Source organism: Callorhinus ursinus, unplaced genomic scaffold, assembly GCF_003265705.2.
Source record: "Callorhinus ursinus isolate GAN/ISIS: 27379988/994484 unplaced genomic scaffold, GSC_fseal_2.0 scaffold16, whole genome shotgun sequence".
In the NCBI taxonomy this organism is placed as follows: domain Eukaryota; kingdom Metazoa; phylum Chordata; class Mammalia; order Carnivora; family Otariidae; genus Callorhinus; species Callorhinus ursinus.
In genome coordinates, this window is record NW_027397078.1 from 2,326,844 (window position 1) to 2,347,516 (window position 20,673).

The 20,673-nt window shown below is 45.1% G+C and overlaps 1 protein-coding gene and 1 pseudogene across 2 annotated transcripts; both read right to left on the reverse strand.

Annotated features, from left to right (window-relative positions):
• Positions 1-5,073: 5,073 nt before the first annotated feature.
• On the reverse strand, positions 5,074-14,873 carry LOC112812993 (putative protein SSX6). Of its 2 annotated transcripts, XM_025857974.2 has the most exons (8): positions 14,822-14,873; positions 12,608-12,742; positions 12,044-12,158; positions 11,589-11,687; positions 9,083-9,132; positions 7,073-7,211; positions 6,036-6,140; positions 5,074-5,566 (listed from the first exon to the last, which is right to left on the reverse strand). In XM_025857974.2, exons 2-7 carry the CDS (start codon positions 12,674-12,676, stop codon positions 6,040-6,042), a joined length of 573 nt encoding a protein of 190 aa, XP_025713759.1. In that variant the 5' UTR covers positions 12,677-12,742; positions 14,822-14,873; the 3' UTR covers positions 5,074-5,566; positions 6,036-6,039. The 2 variants fall into 2 exon arrangements, with proteins under 2 accessions (XP_025713759.1, XP_073758288.1); XM_073902187.1 differs by lacking the exon at positions 11,589-11,687.
• Positions 14,874-15,401: 528 nt separating this feature from the next.
• On the reverse strand, positions 15,402-16,790 carry LOC112812919 (E3 ubiquitin-protein ligase RNF138 pseudogene; annotated as a pseudogene).
• Positions 16,791-20,673: the final 3,883 nt, after the last annotated feature.

Here is a 20,673-nt window from a genome sequence, read left to right on the forward strand (position 1 = left end):
ACCGACTGACCAGCCAGGCGCCCCTGAAAAATCATTTTTATTTTTATTTTACTTATTTATTTTTTAAATTATTTTTAAAACATCTAGAGAGAAATATCAGTTCACTTACAAAGGAAAATAATTTAACTGACATCAGATGTCTCAAACACCACACAGGAGGCAAGCCGACAAGGGTGGGATAATAACTCGAAAGTGTTGAAAGAAAGGAACTTTTATATAAGGTGGAATAAAAACAGTTTCAGACATACAGGGTCTCAGAAGGTTTAAGACAGAGAGAAAGCACAAGCCATAAAGGCAACAAGACAAGCAGGAAAATTAATGTGTGAGGAAGGAGAATTTTTGCACATTGCTGAGCAAGAACCTGCCTTTTTTTTTTTAAGATTTTATTCATTTATTTGAGAGAGAGAATGAGATAGAGAGAGAGAGAGAGCATGAGATGGGGGAGGGTCAGAGGGAGAAGCAGACTCCCCGCTGAGCAGGGAGCCCGATGCGGGACTCAATCCCAGGACTCCAGGATCATGACCTGAGCCGAAGACAGTCGCTTAACCAACTGAGCCACCCAGGCGCCCAGAAAGAACCTGCTTTAGCTATTCACCACTGGTAAGACATAAAGGTTTCCCTTTGGCCACCAAGGGTGAGTATTCTATTGAACTTTTAAATTCATTCTGTTGTAATTCTGAGGATTGCTTTCCTTTGCATCTTACTACGGATTTACAGAATATTTAGGCAGCAACAAACTCCCAGAGAAAGGCAGAAATGGCAGTGGAGATAATTTTTTAAAAAGATTTATTTATCTAGAGAGACCACACATGTGCCCACAAGTAGGTGGGGGGGGGGCGACGAGGGAGAGAATCCTCAAGCGGCCTCTAGCTGAGCGCAGAGCCTGGCTCGGGGCTCGATCCCACAGCCTATGAGAACTTGACCTGAGCTGAAATCGGGACTCGGTGGCTCAACCGACTGAGCTACCCAGGTGCCCCAGTAGTGGATATCCTTTAAAAATGGTAGAATAACCAAAGAGGAACACTGTTAGGGTAAATAAGCACAAGAGTGAATTTTCCCGGTTGCCCAAAAAGGAAAGAGACTTCCCCTCCCGTACTTTTCTTCAAGGTTTCCTTGAGAAACCTAGGATTTGTGAATCCTTCTCTGCCCCTTTGATATGTATGTCCGTCTTTTTAAGACCCAAATAAGCCTGTTGCCAGCCTATAACCCAGGAATGCCTTTCTTAAGAGTGTTGGAGTCGTCTCTTTGAAATGTGGATCTCAAAGAAGATAAGCGCCCAGTTCCCTGTCACCTGCGAGTTTAGCCTAGGCACCTGGCTCCAAGCTATAAGCACCCGCTTATCATGGAGATAGTTTAATCTTTCCTCCGGATAAAGGCAATTAGCTAGCACAGATGACTATTATTATAACTACCTGCTGAACTTAGGACTTGCCTGGGAGTATTTAGCTCTCACCCTTGGATGCCACCGTAAAGCCAGGCCAATGAGCTGCATGCCTGGCCTTTTTGGCTTTTCCCATCACTGCTGGACTGTATGAAACTGCATCTTAAGAGTGTGCAGACTGGCTTCCCAAACAGCTGCCGAAGGGGTCAAGTGATGCGATCTAGAAATGTGGGGAGTTAATGCCTGTGGGGTGCTTTTTGATCAATAAAAAAAAAAGAACTGGGAGTGGGCTAGGCAGGTAAATTCTCTCCTCCCTCCCTCTCCTCATGCACTGTTTTGAGCTGGATTTCTCTGTGTAATCTGTCTGGAGACGTCCTATATGCCCCAAAGTCTGTTTCTTTGGGGATCTGAGCTTGAACAATGGTCATTCGAACTCGTGAAGCCAATGTTAAGTGTTGGTTCGGGACAACCCAAGTCTGAGCAGAATAAAATTGTCCCAAGATAAAAAGGGCAAATATTAGGATTGGGGATAGATGGAAGTGATGCAGGCTGGCTGGGTCCAGGGACCTAGAGGGGGTCCCCCAGAACCAGCTAAGAAGGTCCTTGACTTCACACAGGAATAGAAATGAAGAATTGAAGAGGAAATGAGAGCAGAGTTTGTTGAGTTTGTTGAATAGTATATGTGATAGAGTACAGCAGGCAGAGTGTCTGGGAGACTAGAAAGGAAAGGAGAGAGAGACTCGTCTTCGCTTAGGGTCTGAAGTTTTTCTTTCTTTCTTTTTTTTTTTTAAGGAGGAGATTTTAGGGCCCCTGGGTGGCTCAGTTGGTTAAGCGTCTGCCTTGGGCTCAGGTCATGATCTCAGGGTCCTGGGATCCAGCCCCACATCAGGCTCTCTGCTCCGCGGGGAGCCTGCTTCTCCCTCTCCCACTCCCCCTGCTTGTGTTTCCTCTCTCGCTGTGTCTCTCTCTGTCAAATAAATAAAATCTTTTTTTTAAAGAGTTTATTTATTTGAGAGAGAATGAGAGAGAGAGAGAGCACAAGAGGGAAGAGGGTCAGAGGGAGAAGCAGACCCCCCGTGAGCAGGGAGCCCGATGCGGGACTCGATCCCGGGACTCCAGGACCATGACCTGAGCCGAAGGCAGTCGCCCAACCAACTGAGCCACCCAGGCGCCCCAAATAAATAAAATCTTAAAAAAAAATAAGAAAGAATAAAAGCAGCAAGAAAGCAGTCTCTCACGGGGTCCCTTCAGTTTCTCTGTCTTAGAAGGAATAAAACTGAAAGGGGACTTCAGCTGCATCTACTTTGACCTCAGACTTTCTAGTTGGGTTCTTCTTTCCAGTTTGTCTCTTGGCTCAGGTCGAAGACCCCAGGGCAAAGCGTCCCCAGACAGATACCCCCTCAAGCAAGAAGGACTGCCCTGAGCCAGCAAGGCGCTCACGTGTGACTGACCCCAAGACAATGATCCCTTTGACCTTCCGGGCTTACCTGCACTTACCCACCCACCTTTGCCCCACATTTTCCGTGTATAAACCCGGAAGTGTTCTCTGGCACTTTGGAGGCAATCTTTGAGACACTAGTCCGCAGTATTCCCGGTGAAATAAATTCATTTATTTCACCACCACTTGGTCCTTTGCCATGGGATTTTTATCAGTGGTGAGTGGCCAAACCTGGGCTGTGTGGGACTCCCCCGCCCCAGAGCCAGGTGCTCTTGCTCTCCCACACCCCAGCTACAGAACCAGTAGTCGAATAGCTTAAGGGTGATATTTTGGGGGAGAAAAGGTGGTTTAGGTGATTTTTGCAATGAACTGCTCAGCTCTGTAAAATACATACTTCCTTCACCCCCATCAGTCTTCTCTATGAAATCTGCTGCAATAGATTGCCCTTTTAGAATGATATTGCCTTGCGAAAGGAATTTTCTTTTCCGAGAATAAAGCAGATGGAGTCCTGTGCTAGCCTGGATGCAAGGGAGCCTACAGAGAGAGCCTGGGGCAGGAGCAGGTCTCAAAGGACCTCAGCCGGCCGTGTCAAGAAGCCCAGGCTGGCCTGTTTGAGGATTAGACCACAGGAAGCAAAGACGCATGCTGGCGGAGGCCCCTACCAGCCTGCTAGCTGACTGTAATCGTACGAGTGATCCCAGGCAAGACCAGCAAAAGAACTCCCTGGCCCAACCCCAAGAGCTGACCCGTAAAATCGGGAGCAAATAAAATGTTTGTTGTTATAAGCCAAACAAAACAAAACAACCCCCCAAAAAACTACACCCCCAAAGGGACCTGCACATAGTCAGGTTACAAAATACTATATACAATAATTTATTTTTTATTTTTTTTAGTAGGCTCCATGCCCAATGTGGGGCTTGAACTCACGACCCAGAGATTTAGAGTTGCATGCTCTACCCACTGAGCCAGCCAGGGACCCCTTATATACGATAACTGATGGGTTTCTGTATGCCAAGAAGAACCTTTTAGAGAATTAAATGGAGGAAAATCACATTCATATAGTGACAAAAATATAGAACATATCTAAAAACAGATGATTGGAGGAGGATGGCAAATAGAGCCTGAACGTCTATCTCCCATCCCACCCAAGATTCTATTGATTTGGGAAGAAAAGTGTTTTTAAGGATAAATTCTTTTTTTTAAGATTTTATTTATTTGAGAGAGAGAGAGAGAGAGAGAGAGAATGAGAGATAGAGAGCACGGGAGGGAAGAGGGTCAGAGGGAGAAGCAGACTCCCTGCTGAGCAGGGAGCCCCCCGATGCGGCACTCGATCCCGGGACTCCAGGATCATGACCTGAGCCGAAAGCAGTCGCTTAACCAACTGAGCCACCCAGGCGCCCAAGGATAAATTCTTTTAAAAATTTTTAAATTTAGATTAAATTAGAATTTTAAAGATTTTATTTATTTGTCAGAGACAGAGAGGGAGAGCCAGCACGAACAGGGGCAGCAGCAGGCAGAGGGAGAAGCAGGCTCCCTGCCGAGCAGGGAGCCCGATGCGGGGCTCGATCTCAGGACCCCGGGATCACGACCTGAGCTGAAGGCAGATGCTTCACTGACTGAGCCCCCCAGGCGCCTCGTCTCACAGACTTCTAAATGGACCATCCCAGCCCCTGACCCTGGAGATCTTACAGAGAACAAAGGCCAAGGTGTCCAACCGGCACAGGCCCAGGACTGGGGTGTACAGTGTCCGTCAAAACGAAAACTGAAAACATCCCCCATTAGAATGTCAGCTCCACATGAGCTGGGACATTTGTCTGTCATGTTCCCTGATGTTTTCCCAGCACCTAGAGCAGTGCTCGTTGCACAGGACATGTTCAGTAGGTGTTTCTTTTTTTTTTTTTTTAAAGATTTATTTATTTATTTGAGAGAGCGAGAATGAGAGAGAGAGTACATGAGGGGGGGGAGGGTCAGAGGGAGAAGCAGACTCCCTGCTGAGCAGGGAGCCCGATGTGGGACTCGATCCCAGGACTCCAGGATCATGACCTGAGCTGAAGGCAGTCGCTTAACCAACTGAGCCACCCAGGCGCCCTCAGTAGGTGTTTCTTGAATGAATGAACCCTTGACACGACAATTCCACTTCTAAGACTGTGTGCTAAAGAAACACTCACACATATATGTACAGGGCTCTGTGCCCAAGAACGAGAGGAGCAAACTGAGAGAAACTCGTAAATGTTTATTAATTATCAATGACTGCTGCAATGTAAATGAATGATGGGGGTGTGCACCATGGAGCACCTGTTGAATGGGAACAAAATGAGGGGTACTTGTCCAGGATGTGCAGGCAGTGGGGAAAAGCAGGTGGGAGATACTTATAGTGGTACAGTGTGTGTGTGTAAATGCAGAGAAAAACACGTGGAATCACCCAGAACTGCCCTCCAGCAATCACATCAGGGGAGGAGGGTCGTGCCGTTCTGGGCAGAGAATACCCAACAATACTTATTTTCTAAGGTTAAGTGCATGGATAAACAGAAAGAAATATGCATTAGGTATATGTTTTGTTCATTAACAAAACTCTAATATCTAACAGAATATTTGTCGCAGAGTAAGAGAAATCACGCTCAACTTTTCACTATTGTGAACTCTGTCTTTTACTCGCTATACACCTGATGGCTAGGAGTTCACAGCCATGCCCATGTTCGTGAAAGGCCACCAGGTTCTGCTTCTTATCATGGGCACTTGTCACATCCCTGAGGTTGAGGCAAGGAAAGAGAAGGAACATGAGTGGCAGTGAGCTCCGATTGCCGGATAAATCAACACCAAATTCTTCCTTCGGGCTTGCAGGAACCCGAGCACTCGGATTCTGCCCTACCTCATGATCTCCAAGCACCTCCCACTGCTCCTCAAACAGAACCTTATGCTCAGGCCACAGTGACTCCCTTACCTGTCTTATGAGTTTCTAGGCTAGAGGAAGGTGTGGCCTACACATCATGAGATTTGGGAGCCCACAGCATTCTAGGTAGCGAGGATCCCTGGCTATACATAGCAGGGAGCACAAAGAGCGTGGGAAACCTCATCATTTAGCCTCAATGCTGCACCTCAAGGGACTAGGAGAAAGGAATGACTTGGGGAGCAAGCGACAAGATGGGACACCAGTACCATAACAGAAACGCACATTTTGCAGAGGGGTGCAGGTGTGGACCACGAAGGGTCACTTACGGAGTTAGTCATCTTCCTCAGGATCACTGATCTCTTCATACACTATTAGGTTCTTTCTTTCCCGCAGTCTGCAGGCCCAAATACTACTCATCCGTTTCCTGGGTCCTATGGTGGACAAGAGTTGGTAAATGGGGGATGGATGGGCTGGGGAGGGTTAGTCTCTGTTTTGTCAGATGAGGAGATGCCTCTTCCCTCCCGAGTGCCCACAGGCATTCGACATAGTCTGTTTTTCACATCTTCTGGCTCAGAGAGGCTGATATGTAGACCCTCACCAATACACACCAAATGCCAGTTAGAATTTTAGCTTCTGGCTCCTCCCATTGTCAGGTTTAGATTCCCAACCTCTTTACTTACCAGAACATTCATTCAGACCTTCTTTCATTCAGCATATGTTTGTTAAGGGTATATAGTGTGTCAGGCATTGAGCTGAGGGCTGGGGATACAACTGTGAGTAAGATATGTTCCCAGGTTATCACAGATGGAATTACTTGACCACCTTCCATGTTGTCCAGGCTTTCTAGATTTAACGCCTTTGAACAATTTGTGAACCAAGATTATTTCCGTTTTATGGACTAGGAACCTGGAGTTCAGAGAATTCAGAAGACTTGCCTAGAATCACTTGGCTTTTATATCAATGACAATTCAAGTCTATGACTCTGGAAGTCATGTTCTAACATCTCAGCTGGAGCTGGGCGAGCTCCTCAGTCAGGTCTGGCCCAAGCCTGTCCAGGATCCATCCCCCATACCTAGACCACATACTTGAACATAGCCAGGAAAGACAGAGTAGTTGTTCCCACATAGCTACCTCTTACCTGGTATCTTCTTTTATTTATCTTTTTTTAAGATTTTTTAATTTATTTCTTTGACAGACAGAGAGACAGCAAGAGAGGGAACACAAGCCGGGGGAGTGGGAGAGGGAGAAGCACGCTCCCCACTGAGCAGGGAGCCCGATGTGGGGCTCGATCCCAGGACCCTGGGATCGTGACCTGAGCCGAAGGCAGACGTTTAACCGACTGAGCCACCCAGGCGCCCCTTACCTGGTATGTTCTCACTCTCTTGACCAGAGGTACTTGCTTTTCCCAGGGGGCACAGCTCTTTCTGAGGCTGCTCAGAGCCAGGTGTTATTGGTATTGGTTCTGAATCACTTTCTTCCTTTATTTGTTTCTCGAGCATCACCTTTTTAATGTGAAGGTCACATGTAAACGGTATCAATGACATTTCTCTAGTGCTTTAGAGCTTACAAAGTATCTTCACATGCATACCTTGGTTAATGGCTTCAACAACTCTGGGAGATCATTATATCCCCTGTACCTAAATTATGAGTAAGGTTAGAACAAAAAGGAATGGCTTAAATGAAGGGTGTTTCCAGGACTAGAACGTTTGTCTTCACCCATTCTTGCAAACAGCAAAATGCTCCACTTAAGTGGAGTGTGGTATACAGAAAATTTGGGGAAGAGTAGCATTCTAAGAATCCACGTGGTCTCTAGAAGAAAGGAGGGGCTTCTATAAAATATAAGGGATTGCATATAAGCTAGTAGAGAGCTGCTGGGAGAATAAATGTAAAAATTCACAGGGGGACAGAACACTGCTGGAAAATGGTACAGGGGAGATGAGCACAGGGGAGAGGAAAGGAATGGTTCACAGCAATTAATATAGACAGCAAAGAAAGCAGCGCCAGATGTCATATTCTGTCCTGCCCTGGCAAGAACGGTTAATGGGAAATTAGACAAGATGGCTCCCGTACCAATTTTGCTTGCGTCATGGTGCGTCACTGACCAACAATCTTTTTTTTTTTAATATCTTTTTTTTTTTAAGATTTTATTTATTTGACAGACGACAGTGAGAGAGGGAACACAAGCAGGGGGAGTGGGAGAGGGAGAAGCAGGCTTCCCGCCGAGCAGGGAGCCCGATGCGGGGCTCGATCCCAGGACCCTGGGATCATGACCTGAGCCGAAGGCAGACGCTTAACGACTGAGCCACCCAGGCGCCCACTGACCAACAATCTTAAGCTACCTTTCCTTCAGCTCCCTCACTGAGGAAACAGTGAACAGGAAAAGTAAAAGAAGCTAAGGGAAAGTACTTTCTGAGCTTGCAAACACTTTTCAATGTGGTAATAATGAAAATGAATACTTTCTCTTATGATCCTTCTTTGAATTGTCTCAAAGGTCCCCACACTGGCAATCCAACTCCCCAGGTCCTCGACCCTCTAAAGTAGAGTTTAATCTACAACTGCGGAATCACTTACTCAAGGATCAATTTGGGGCACCTCAGAGGGTCCCCCTGGGCCGCTTTCGTTGGCTTCAGAGATGCCTCAGGTGCAGACAAGGCCCCAAAGGAGCTCATAGCAGGGAGGGGCAGACAGCCCACCATTCTCAAGCCGGGAGAGACCGGCCCTGCCACAGAGCAGAGGGGAGCTGGTACTTTCTGTTTCGAGAGTGGGTGTCTAATTGGAAGCATCAGCAGCTACTGTGGGGTAAAGCCCCTGCGGCGGCAGGCGGGGCGGGGGAGCCCTTGAACTTCATAAACACATGAAAAGTTTCATGAGCTGGGAAATCATTCGGGGCTTTTCTTAAATTGTCCTGTGATTCATTAACAGTGTTTAGCAAGAACAATAAACGCTTTAAAAAAAGAAATGTTTCAAATGTACAGATTACTACCACTGCCTCTGTGGTCTCAGGCAAATTACTTAGAATCTCGGCACCACAATATCCTCATCTTTATGATTAGTTATTATTATTATTAACATCCTCATTATTATCTGGGAATAATGATAGGAAAACGTCATAGAGGTTTTCTGAAGGATTAAAGAAATTAATCCTTGTGAACTGCTTAAAATATCTGACATCACTATGAAAACAAAAGTAGTATCAACTATCACAATTGTTCATTATTAAGCCGTTGATGCTACATCAGGAATTGTGATAAAGAGATCAGGAAAGGGAGGCAGTGAGGGACAGGCTATATTCAATATTCTCCCACTCTTACCGATATTCACATCCGTGGAGGGAGAAAGAGTCTCTGGTTCTTTAGATTTGGGAGATACTCACCTTCATTTGCTTTTGATCTTGCACATCAGAAGGCCCCTGAGGAGGTTCACCTGAAAGAAAGTGATAAACGGGAATTTTTCTTTGTTGGCAAATAGTCCCAAACTCCAGAGACTCCTGTAGTATCAGGGAATTCTGCAGGAAAGGGTTATGAGTCCACTTATTGTCAAAGAGTTATTTTGAGACTGGCTTTTGAATTATCTTTAAATCATGGTTTATACATTTATTTGTAGCACCAATTTGTAATTTTCCTTCTGATGATTTATAAAATGTGAACCAAACCCCATCACTGCCTCATCCTATTCTACTACATATTTCTTACCTTTCCCCGCAAAGAATTACACTGATTGAATTAATTAAATTAAATTGATTGCATTCACTTAAAGGGATGTGGCAACTAAAATCACTGTCCACTTAAACCAGGTAAATTTTATAGTATGCCAATTATACTTGAACAAAGCCGTTAGGTGCATGAGGAATTATGGGTGATTTGCCCCATTGGTTCTGGAGTATTTCCAGTATAAAGATACTCCTTTAGGGACACCTGGGTGGCTCAGTAGGTCAAGCATCTGCCTTCGGCTCAGGTCATGTTCCCAGGGTCCTGGGATCGAGCCCCGCGTCGGGCTCCCTGCTCGGCGGGGGGGGGGGGGGTCTGTTTCTCCCTCTGCCCCTCCCCCTGCTTTGCGGGCGTGCTCTCTCTCTCTCTGACAAATAAATAAGTAAAATCTTTTTTTAAAAAGGTACTCCTTTAGTGTCAAAAGCTTTGTAGATTCTCAAGAACTGGATTTTCAGCCCTCTCAGCAATTTTGGGAGCTTGTAGAATCTGGCCTGTTTACCTGGAGAGTCATAGGTCTGTTGGGGACAGTTTGGCAATTCTGTCTCTGCTTACTGCTGTGCTGTCAGAGCAGAAAAGCAAGGGAATACATTTCATCCCCTTTATGGTGAGTACACAAACTGATCAAATACACAAAGATTTCTAGAATCTGCTACCCTTTTCACCATATGTTACCTCTGCTCACTGATAAGGAGAAAAGCTAATGTGTGGAGGATCACTTTCTCAAACCCTCTCTCAAGCTCAACACATAGAATCAGGTTTGCTGAGGAGCAAGAAGACTATTTAGTTTAGGTAATACATAAGGAAATAGCTGTGTGTCATTTCATAATGCATTCATCGCTCTCTCTTAAGATATTTATCCAACACCTATGCCTTATTATGAAATTGACTCTGGAAGTTTTTTTGTGGATTTACACTTTTTTGAATTTAAATTTTATTTTTTTAAAGATTCTATTTATTTATTTAAGAGAGAGAGAGAGAGCACAAGCAAGCTCAAGTGGGGGGAGGGAGAAGCACAAGCAGACTCTGAGCTGAGCATGGAGCCCAATGTGGGGCACGATCCCATGACCCCGAGACCATGACCCGAGCTGAAATCAAGAGCCAGACACCCAACCGACTCAGCCACCCAGGCACCCCTACACTTTTAATATTATTTATTTATTTATTTATTTATTTATTTATTTATTTATTTGAGAGAGCGAGCGAGAGCACAGGCAAGGGGAGCAACAGAGGGAGAGGAAGAAGCAGACTCCCCCCGAGCTGGGAGCCCGACACGGGGCTCGATCCCAGGACCCCCATCCCTACACTTTTTTAAAAAAGTAATCTCTATGCCCAACATGGGGCTTGAACTCACGACCCCGAGATCAAGCGTCCCGTGCTCTACTGACAGCCAGGCGCTCTACATGGATTTACACTTCAATTAAATTTTTCTTAATTGTTCTGTGATTCATTAACAGTGTTTAACAAGAACCATAACTCCTTGTAAAAAAGAAATGTTTCAAGCGTACAGAAAATTATGGAGAATAATTTTGGAAACACTTGCACATCTACCACTGAGTCTACTCAGAACTTCCCATTATCCCACAACTGCTTCAGATTGTTCTGAGATCTTTGTTCAAAATATAACCAAACACTATAAACAAGTCACAGCTGAAGCCATCCGTGCAGTCCTCACTGATCCCTGACCTCCCTCCCTCTGCACTCTTGAATTTTTTTTAAGATTTTATTTTATTTATTTGACAGAGAGAGACACAGCGAGAGAGGGAACACAAGCAGGGGGAGTGGGAGAGGGAGAAGCAGGCTTCCCGCTGAGCAGGGAGCCCGATGTGGGGCTCGATCCCAGGACCCCGGGATCATGACCTGAGCGGAAGGCAGACGCTTAACGACTGAGCCACCCAGACGCCCCTGCACTCCTGAATTTGATGGGTTTTATTCTCATTCAGGGTTTATACATTTACCATTTACTTCTTATCCATAAAAATATATCCTCTTGTTTGCATGTTTTGGGATTTTATATGAATGGCCTCTGACTCTACTTAACCTTCTAAATCCAACTCTTCTCACTCAGCCAAGATGCTTTTGAGGGAACAAACTCCTGAGAATCCTTCCCAAGCACTTGGACCCCAAAACAATTGGGCTTCAGGAGACTCTGTCCAGGCCCTTCCTTCCACTCACCCTGATTCTTGGGGTTCTGATCTTCATCAGAATCACACCCACTGGATTCGTTGGCCCTTTTTTTAGGACACATGAAGTCTGGGAGAGTGGCCTTGAGACCTAGAAAGAAGCAAAATATTTGTTCCTTCAGAGACAGCCTGAGAGGACATATGTGGGGTAGAATCCTGGGAGGCAGGGGGGACAGGCAAGCTCATCAGCTGGGGGACTCCAAACAAGGGTGACCAGAAGAGAAACGGGCAGGATCTAGGTCTGAGCCTCTTTGTGGCCACTCCAGGTCCTCAGCCCTGCACAGAATATAAAAGAACAGAGTGCCTCAAAACTGCCCTGGGATTTCTCCCTGCACAAAAGGAAGATGCAGGGCACTTACTGCAGTCTAGGGAGAAGCCATGGCATGTAAGGGACTGAGGGATGGTCATGTGTTCCCAGGTTTGTCTGCACCCAGAACTTTCTCTTACCTAGACTAGCCATGGTGTCATAGTTTCTCTTCATGTACACATAGGTGATTTTATCTGAGTATCCAAGATTTGCCCACTCTTCCTTAGAGAAGTATTTGGAAATATCCTTGAAGGCCTAGGGAAAAAAAAAAAAAGAGCAGCAACTCAGCTAAACATGCCTCATCTTCGGCGGGGGTCTCTTCCTCTGCCACAGGACCTCCATGTTGGATCTGTGAACTGGGGAGAATAATCCCTTTCCTGGTTAATGTCAAGGCTAACTGAGAGAGCATGGGTAACATTCCCTACCCTTTCCCCAGGCATGCAGTAGATGCATAACGCTGGTGGCATGCTCTTTCACCTTCCAGAATGGATTGAGAGTCACCAAATGCAGTGCAAGGTCATAAGACCGGTTGTTTCCAGAGATGCTAGGTGAGGACAGAGTGAAGGTGGGAAAATCCGGAGGCTCTGGATCTCCCCCTGACACCCTCCTTCTTTTCCCCAGTGCCTCTGACCTTGCCTCCTCAAGATCTAGTCCCTCTAGAGTATCCCCTGAGCCATTCCCCTACCCGCTCCAGATCACCTCACCTTGCATTTCTTCTCTGACTTCTCGGTATCCTCCTTGGAGTTCTTTGAAAAGGAGCCGCCTTTATTCATGGCGCTGGGAATAGTTTGATCTTGAAAGGACGCAGCCTAATCTCTCCAGCCACAAGGCCAAAGGTCCTGAGGAAGGGAGACAGCACTGAGGGTAGGTCACATTCAGTCAATCACCTGGAATCAAGGTTCTACTTTTCTCCATCCTGGGCTTATCTGTCCCTGAGAAAGGACAAGGGTGGGGGGAGTCAAACAAACAGGGGGCAAGACGCCTGCATGGCTCAGTCGGTTAAGTCTGCCTTCGGCTCAGGTCATGATCCCAGGGTCCTGGGACAGAGCCCTGCATCGGGGTCCTTGCTCAGCAGGAAGCTTGCTTCTCCCTCTGCCTGCCACTCCCCTTGCTTGCGCTCTCTCTCTCTTTTTGACAAATAAATAAATAAAATCTTTAAAAAAACAAAAACAAAAACAGGGATGCCTGGGTGGCTCAGTTGGTTAAGTGTCTGCCTTTGGCTCAGGTCATGATCCTGGGGTCCTGGGATCAAGCCCCGCATCAGGCTCCTTGTTCAGTGGGGAGCCTGCTTCTCCCTCTCCCTCTGCCCCCCCCACTCATGCGCTCGCTCGCTTTCTCTCTCTGTCTCTGACAAATAAATAAATAAAATCTATTAAAAAAATTAAAACAAAACAAAAACAAAAAACGGGGGGCCAGAGATCTATGAAAGAAAGTATTGAGGGGCGCCTGGGTGGCTCAGTTGGTTAAGCGACTGCCTTCGGCTCAGGTCATGATCCCGGGGTCCTGGGATTGGGTCCCGCATCGGGCTCCCTGCTCAGCGAGGAGCCTGCTTCTCCCTCTAACCCTCCCCCCTCTCATGTACTCTCTCTCTCTCATTCTCACTCTCTCAAAAATAAATAAATAAATCTTTAAAAAAAAAAGTACTGATTAGGGATGACAGGTTTTCTGTAAGCATGATCAAAGCAGCCTTAAGACTTTGAGAGGGAGTTGGCTACTGTTGTTAGTAGTTTGCCTGAAGTTTGGCTTATCCTGAAGGAAAGGTATAAAGACACTTGTTGAGGAAGCAGTGAAGTGAACATGTAGTTTTATGAAGGGGGAGGGGGTGTGTTTTGAGGCAGAAGAATGGGGAGGTAAGTCCCATAGATTATATGGTGTCTCTGACAGATGGGTTTGGGTTTTCAGGCAGAAGGATGTGGGGTTTTGCTCTGTTGAAAAGAAATGAGGATCTCTAATATAGAGTGGATTTAGAGCCCATTACTAGGTTATTTGAAAATTATTAGTGTGAAGGGCGCCTGGGTGGCTCAGGCGGTTAAGAGTCTGCCTTTGGCTCAGGTCACAATCCCAGGGTTCTGGGATCGAGCCCCATATTGGGCTCCCTGCTCAGTGGGGAGCCTGCTTCTCCCTCTCCCTCTGCCCCTCCCCCTGCTTGGGCATGCTCTCTCTCTCTTTCTGGCAAATAAAGAAAATCTTTATAAAAAAACAAAATTATTAGTATGAAGAGAACTGGAATCTCCAAGACTACAGGATCAGCCTTCACTTAGGCTGAGAATGTGGAGAGTTTTATTTTTTAAAAAGATTTTATTTTTGTGAGAGAGAGAGAACGAGCACGAGCCGGGGTGGGGGCGGGGCGGGCAGAGGGAGAAGCAGACTCCTCACTGAGCAGGGAGCCCGATGCGGGACTCGATTCCAGAACCCTGGGATCACCATTGGAGCTGAAGGCAGACTCAACCCACTGGGCCATCCAGGCACCCCAGAGTTTGGAGGCTTTTAATGGAGCAGTCTGGTGTTCTCCACTGACGGCATTGAGAATCTCTTAGGGAGAGGAAATTTAGGGGTCTCTGAGGCCAAGAAAGTTTCTGCTTTATCCTGGAGAATGCAATAAAAGAGTCACTTAGGCAGTGGCTTTTATCTCTGGTTAAAGAAATCTAGGGGCAACTAGCTGATTTGGGGGTTTCTCAGGCTGAGGGGGGTCTTCTTCCCTCAGGAAGAGCAATTAGAAAGTCTCACAGACCAAAAATAGTTTTAGTTTTATCTTTGCCTGACTGGGATTGCCCCGAAAGGCTTAGTCATTTCTCAGTCCTAAGGATCTTGAGGCTTTTGCGAGGTACAGCAAGAACTTGAGTGATCTACAGAGGTTCCTCACTTTTTTTACCAGCCTATCTTCAACCTGTCCAAGATCGTCCAAAGAAAGCGCTTACCTAAGAGCGGAAGCGGTGGCGCTGAAGGGTCACTCCACGAGGCGAAATCCCATAATTCCACTGTCCAAGGGTAATAAACCGATCCGAACAGTTAATGAGCTTGAACTGTCCAATCAGGGGTTAGGAGAGTAGGCGGGGCAAGTGAGTCAGGAACGGGGTCTAAAAGTCCAGCTCCAGGGACAGGACCATCTTTTCAAAGTGGGTTGATTCTCCAGCTTGAAGCAGGATTGCTCTCTGCAAGAATTGGCCACTGCAGATTCCGTAGGCCCCTTCCTGCGCATGCTCAGATGTTCCCTTCCCCTTGGTGTACATCTCGCTACTCTCTGCTCTGCTTTTGTTTCATTTTAATAAATGGTGAATATGAGGCCACTGCCTCAAATCCTTGCTATCAGTCTCCAACTTCCTCAGATATGGGGCTCTTTTCTAGGACCTTTCTAGCGACTTAAGAAATTTTAAACTTTTTTTAGATTGAATTACTTTTGTTAATATACACATCAAATTATTGAAACAGTGACTTCCTATAGTTGTTTCATTAAAGATAACACTTGCGGGTATGAAGGTACAGAGATGTCTCCAGTCTTCATATGTTTACTTGAAAAGATTCTTCAACAGCAGTCTGATATTGCGTTTCCCACTCTAGATGAAGATGAACAAATTATCCATAATCAATCTGATGTTTTTGATTAGATGACTAACAAAATTTCTAGTAATTTGCCTAGGAGCTCCCCAGTGAAGAGACACACAAATAGGACACATCACAGGAACTATCTGAAATAGGAACTATCTGGTCATTGTTACAGTGATTCCATAAATGCTGTCAGATAAAATTTGATCTTTACAAAAGGGACACTTAAAGGTGGGATGCCCAGAAAAACTTGTGTTTTCTTGACAAGTCTGTGTTTCTCAGAGGTGAATGTTTCACTCCTATTACTGTTCCCTACTGAATCTTGAGAGATCTGAAAGTTTGGAATGGGAGAGTAAACACCATATTCATCTTGATACTTCTTATTTATTTTTATTTTTATTTTTTTTTAAAGATTTTATTTATTTATTTGAGAGAGAGAGATGAGAGAGAGAGCACATGAGAGGGGGGAGGGTCAGAGGGAGAAGCAGACTCCCTGCCGAGCAGGGAGCCCGATGCGGGACTCGATCCAGGGACTCCAGGATCATGACCTGAGCCGAAGGCAGTTGCTTAACCAACTGAGCCACCCAGGCGCCCTTCTTATTTTTTTTTTTTAAAGATTTTATTTATCTGACAGTGAGAGACACAGCGAGAGAGGGAACACAAGCAGGGGGAGTGGGAGAGGGAGAAGCAGGCTTCCCGTGGAGCAGGGAGCCCGATGCAGGGCTTGATCCCAGGATGCTGGGATCATGACCTGAGTCTTATTTTTAAGAAGATTTTATTCATTCATTTGACAAGGACAGAGAGAGAGAGAGAGCTCACAAGCAAGAGAAACAACAGGCAGTGGAAGAGGGAGAAGCAGGCTCCCTGCTGAGTAGGGAGCCCAATGTGGGGCTTGATCCCAGGACCCTGAGATCATGGCCTGAGCTGAAGGCAGACTCTTAACTGACTGAGCCACCCAGGAGTCCCTTTTTTAAAATTAAAAAAAGTTTTTAAAAGATTTTATTCATTCATTTGACAGAGAGAGCAAGCACAAGCAAGGGGAGTGCACAAGCAAGGGGAGTGCAGGCAGATGGAGAGGGTGAAGCAGGCTCCCTGCTGAGCAGGGACATCTTGATACTTCTTAACAATATTTGTAATGATGGCTCAAGTAATAGAATTTGTTTTGCACAGCATCTTCAGCTACCGGAAAAATTCCTCATGGTAGTTTCAAGGTCTAAGACTTGTTCAGGACAGTCTCTCTCTCTCTCTTCTAGTCACATTTCCATAACAGAGGGGATAGCGTATTCTGCTTTCTCTTGTTGCAGTCAGAAAACATTTTCTACAGAAGATGTGCTGAGAGGCCATGGCATAAAACAACAGAAATTTATCTTATCACAGTTCTGGAGGTTAGAAGTCTAAAATTAGTTTCTCTGGGCTGAAATCAGAGTGTCAGCAGAGCTGCACTCCTTTCAGAGACTCTAGGAGAGAATCTGCTCTTTGCTCTTCTGGCTTCTGGTGGCTGCCAGCATTCCTTGGCCGTGGCTGCATCATTCTAATCTCTGCCTCCATGGTCACACACCCCCGCTTCTTTTCTGTTGGTGTCAAATTTCCCTCTGCCTCCCTCTGATAAGGACACTTGTGATACATTTAGGACCCACCCAAATAATCCAGGATAATCTCCTTATCTGAAAATCTTTAATTTAATCACATCCGCGAAGTCTTTTTTGTTATTATTGTAAGGTAACACACAAATTCCAGAAAATAGAATATCTTTGGGGAGGATTATTCACTCTCCTGTAATCTGCCCTCTGGTCCCCAAGGATTCATGTCCATTGCACACGTAAAATGCATGTACTACATCACCAAATCTCCCAATTTCTCAATACATTGCAGTATGAACTCAGGTCCAAAATCTCATTTAATATTATCAGCTCAAAAATACCAAATCTCATCACCTGAAATAGGTATGGATTAAACTCTGGGTATCATCCATCCTGGGTCAAAATTCCTCTTTGGATGTGGACACTAGAAATCAAGTTATCACTCTTAGAGGGAAAGATGGCAGAGTAGAAATATCCTGAGCTCACCTCCTCCTTCCAGAGACACATCAAGGCTATAAATACATCTGGAGCAACTCTTTCTGAGAATGACTTAGAGACTAGCAGAAAACTCTTCCACAGCCAAAGAGATGAAGAAAAAGTCATATCAAGAAGGGTAGGAAATAGGGCGCCTGGGTGGCTCAGTGGGTTAAGCGGCTGTCTTCGGATCAAGTTATGATTCCAGGGTCCTGGGATTGAGTCCCAAATCGGGCTCCTTGCTCAGTGGGGAGTCTGCTTCTCCCTCTGCTTGTACTCTCTCTCTGACAAATAAATAAATAAAATCTCTAAAAAAAAAGAAAAGAAGGGTAGGAAAGATAGGGATGCACCCTGGTTGAGAACCAAAGCCCTGGTGTAATAACTCACAAGTGAAAGGAATATCACAGGCATGGAGGTCCTCTGTGAGGACAAGGGGTTCAAGCCCCACATTAGGTAACTGCAGCCCTGAGGATCTGCACCAGGAAGATGAGCCTCCATAAAATTTGGCTTTGAAAATCAGTGGGGCTTAACTCTGGGAGAACTGGTGGGCTATAGGAAACCAAGGTTCCATTCTTCAAAGACTCACACAACCTCACTTGCTCTGACCCCCAGCACAGAGGCAGCAGTTTGAAAAGTACCTGGGCCACATGTGAAGATTTATTGACTAATTCTAAGGCATGTCCTGGAGGGGTAGAGATCTGTAGGAAATTTTTCCTGGAACAGAAGTTCTAGCAGGCACCATTTTTCTTGTCTTCCTTCAGCCTAGCTGGGCCAAAGCTGGCAGGTACCAGTTCTGCCACTCTCCAACTACCTTGCTAGCACCACTTGCCCCACTTGACCCCTTTGCAACCCCACCCTGCACAATGGGCCCATCTCAGCAGATACTCCTCCAAAGCAGCTTCTGCCCCACACCACCCTGTGGGCAGCCTCAGTTGGGACCATTGCCCCTCCAAAGTGATTCCTGTGACAGGGAGAGGCAGCTGCATCCACCAGCATGCCTGCAAGAGTCATGGGCTGGCCTCACAGCCAGCAACACCAAGGGATAACTCCACCCACCAACACAGCCACAGCAGATTCAGCTGGGCCTCTCAGGCAGTCATGCTGGGGGCCAGCACTACCCACGAGCAGTTGCAGCCCAGTCACAATAGGAGGGCACATGCAGCCTACACAGGGGACACCTTTGGAGTGCCTGGTTCTGGTGACCAGAGGGAATTGTGCTTTTGGGCCCCATAAGATGCCTTCTACTAAGGCTACTACCTTAAAGACCAGCAGATGTAGTGGACCTACCTAATACATAGAAACAAACACAGAGAGTCAGACAAAATGAGGAGACAGAGGAATATGTTCCAAATGAAAGAATAAGTCAAAACCTCAGGAAAAGAACTAAATAAAATGGATATAAGCAGTCTACCTGATAAAGAGTTCAAAGTAATGATCATAAAGATGTTCAGAGAACTTGGGAAAAGAGTTAATGAACTCACTGAGAATGTCAACAAATAGAAAATATAAAAAAGAACAAATCAGAGCTGAAGAATATAATAACTGAAGTGAAAAACACACTAATGGAAATCAATAAAAGATTGGAGGATGCAGAAGAACAGATCAGTGATCTGGAAGACAGGATAGTGGAAATCATCCAAACCGAACAGCAAAAAGAAAAAGGAATTAAAAAAATGAAGATAGATTAAGGGACCTCTAGGACAACATCAAGCATATTAACATTCTTTATGTTAATACACATATTATAGGGGTCCCAGAAGGAGAAGAGAGAGAGAAAGGGGCAGAAAACATATTTGAAGAAATGATAGCTGAAAACTTCCCCAGCCTGGGGAAGGACAGACATCCAGGTCCAAGAATCACAGAGATTCCCCAAATAAATGAACCCAAAGAGCATAAGACACATAATAATTAAAGTGTCAAAAATTAAAGCTAAAGAGAGAATCTTAAAAGCAGCAAGAGAAAAGTAATTAGTTACATACAAGGGAACATCCTTAAGGCTATCAACTGATTTTTCAGCAGAAATTTTGCAGGCCAGAAGAAAGTGGCATGATATATTTAAAGCTGATGGACAAAACCCCCACAAAATCCCTACAACCAAAAATACTTCATTCAGCAAGATTATCACTCAGAATTTAAGGAGAGACAAAGAGTTTCCCAGACAAACAAAAGTTAAAGAAGTTTATCACCGCTAAATCAGGCTTACAAGAAATGTTAAAGGGACTTCTTTACATGGAAAAGATGCATCATTACTAGATGTAAGAAAACTATGAAAGAAAAAATTTCATCAGTAAAAGCAAGCATATAGTTAAAGTAGTCGATCAATATAAAGCTAGTATGAAGATTAAAAGTCAAAGGCAGAACAATCAAATATATCTACAGTAAGTAGTTAAGGGATACACAAAATAAAAGATGCAAATTATGACATCAAATACATGAACGTTCAGGAGGGGAAGGAGTAAAAATGTAGTGTTTTTAGAATGTGTTTGAACTTAAGCAACCATCAATTTATTTATTTATTTATTTATTTATTTATTTTTAAAGATTTTATTTATTTATTTGACAAAGATAGAGAGAGAACACAAGTAGGCAGGGCAGCAGGCAGAGGGAGAGGGAGAAGCAGGCTCCCCGCTGAGGAGGGAGCCCAACGCGGGGCTCGATCACAGGACCCTGGGGTTATGACCTGAGCCAAAGGCAGCCGCTTAACCGACTGAGCCACCTAGGTGCCCTGTAACCATCAATTTAAATAAGACTGCTATATACGTAGGGTGTTACATTTGAACCTCATGGTAACCACAAATCAAAAACTTATAATAGATACACACAAGGAAAAATAAAGAGAAATGAATCTAAGCACAACACTGAAGAAAATCATCAAATTACAATGGAAGCGAGCAAGAGAAGGAGAAACGAATAGAAAAGAACTATAAAAACAACCAGAAAACAATGAAGAAAATGGCAATAAGTACTTACCTATCAACAATTACTTTAAATGTAAATGGAATAAAATCTCCAACAAAAGACATAGGGTGACTGAAGGGATGAAAAAACAAGACCCATTTATATGCTGCCTACAAGAGACTCACTTCAGACCTAAAGACACCTACAGACTGAAAGTGAAGAGATGGAAAAAGATATTCCATGCAAATGAAAATAAGAAAAAAAGCTGGGGTAGC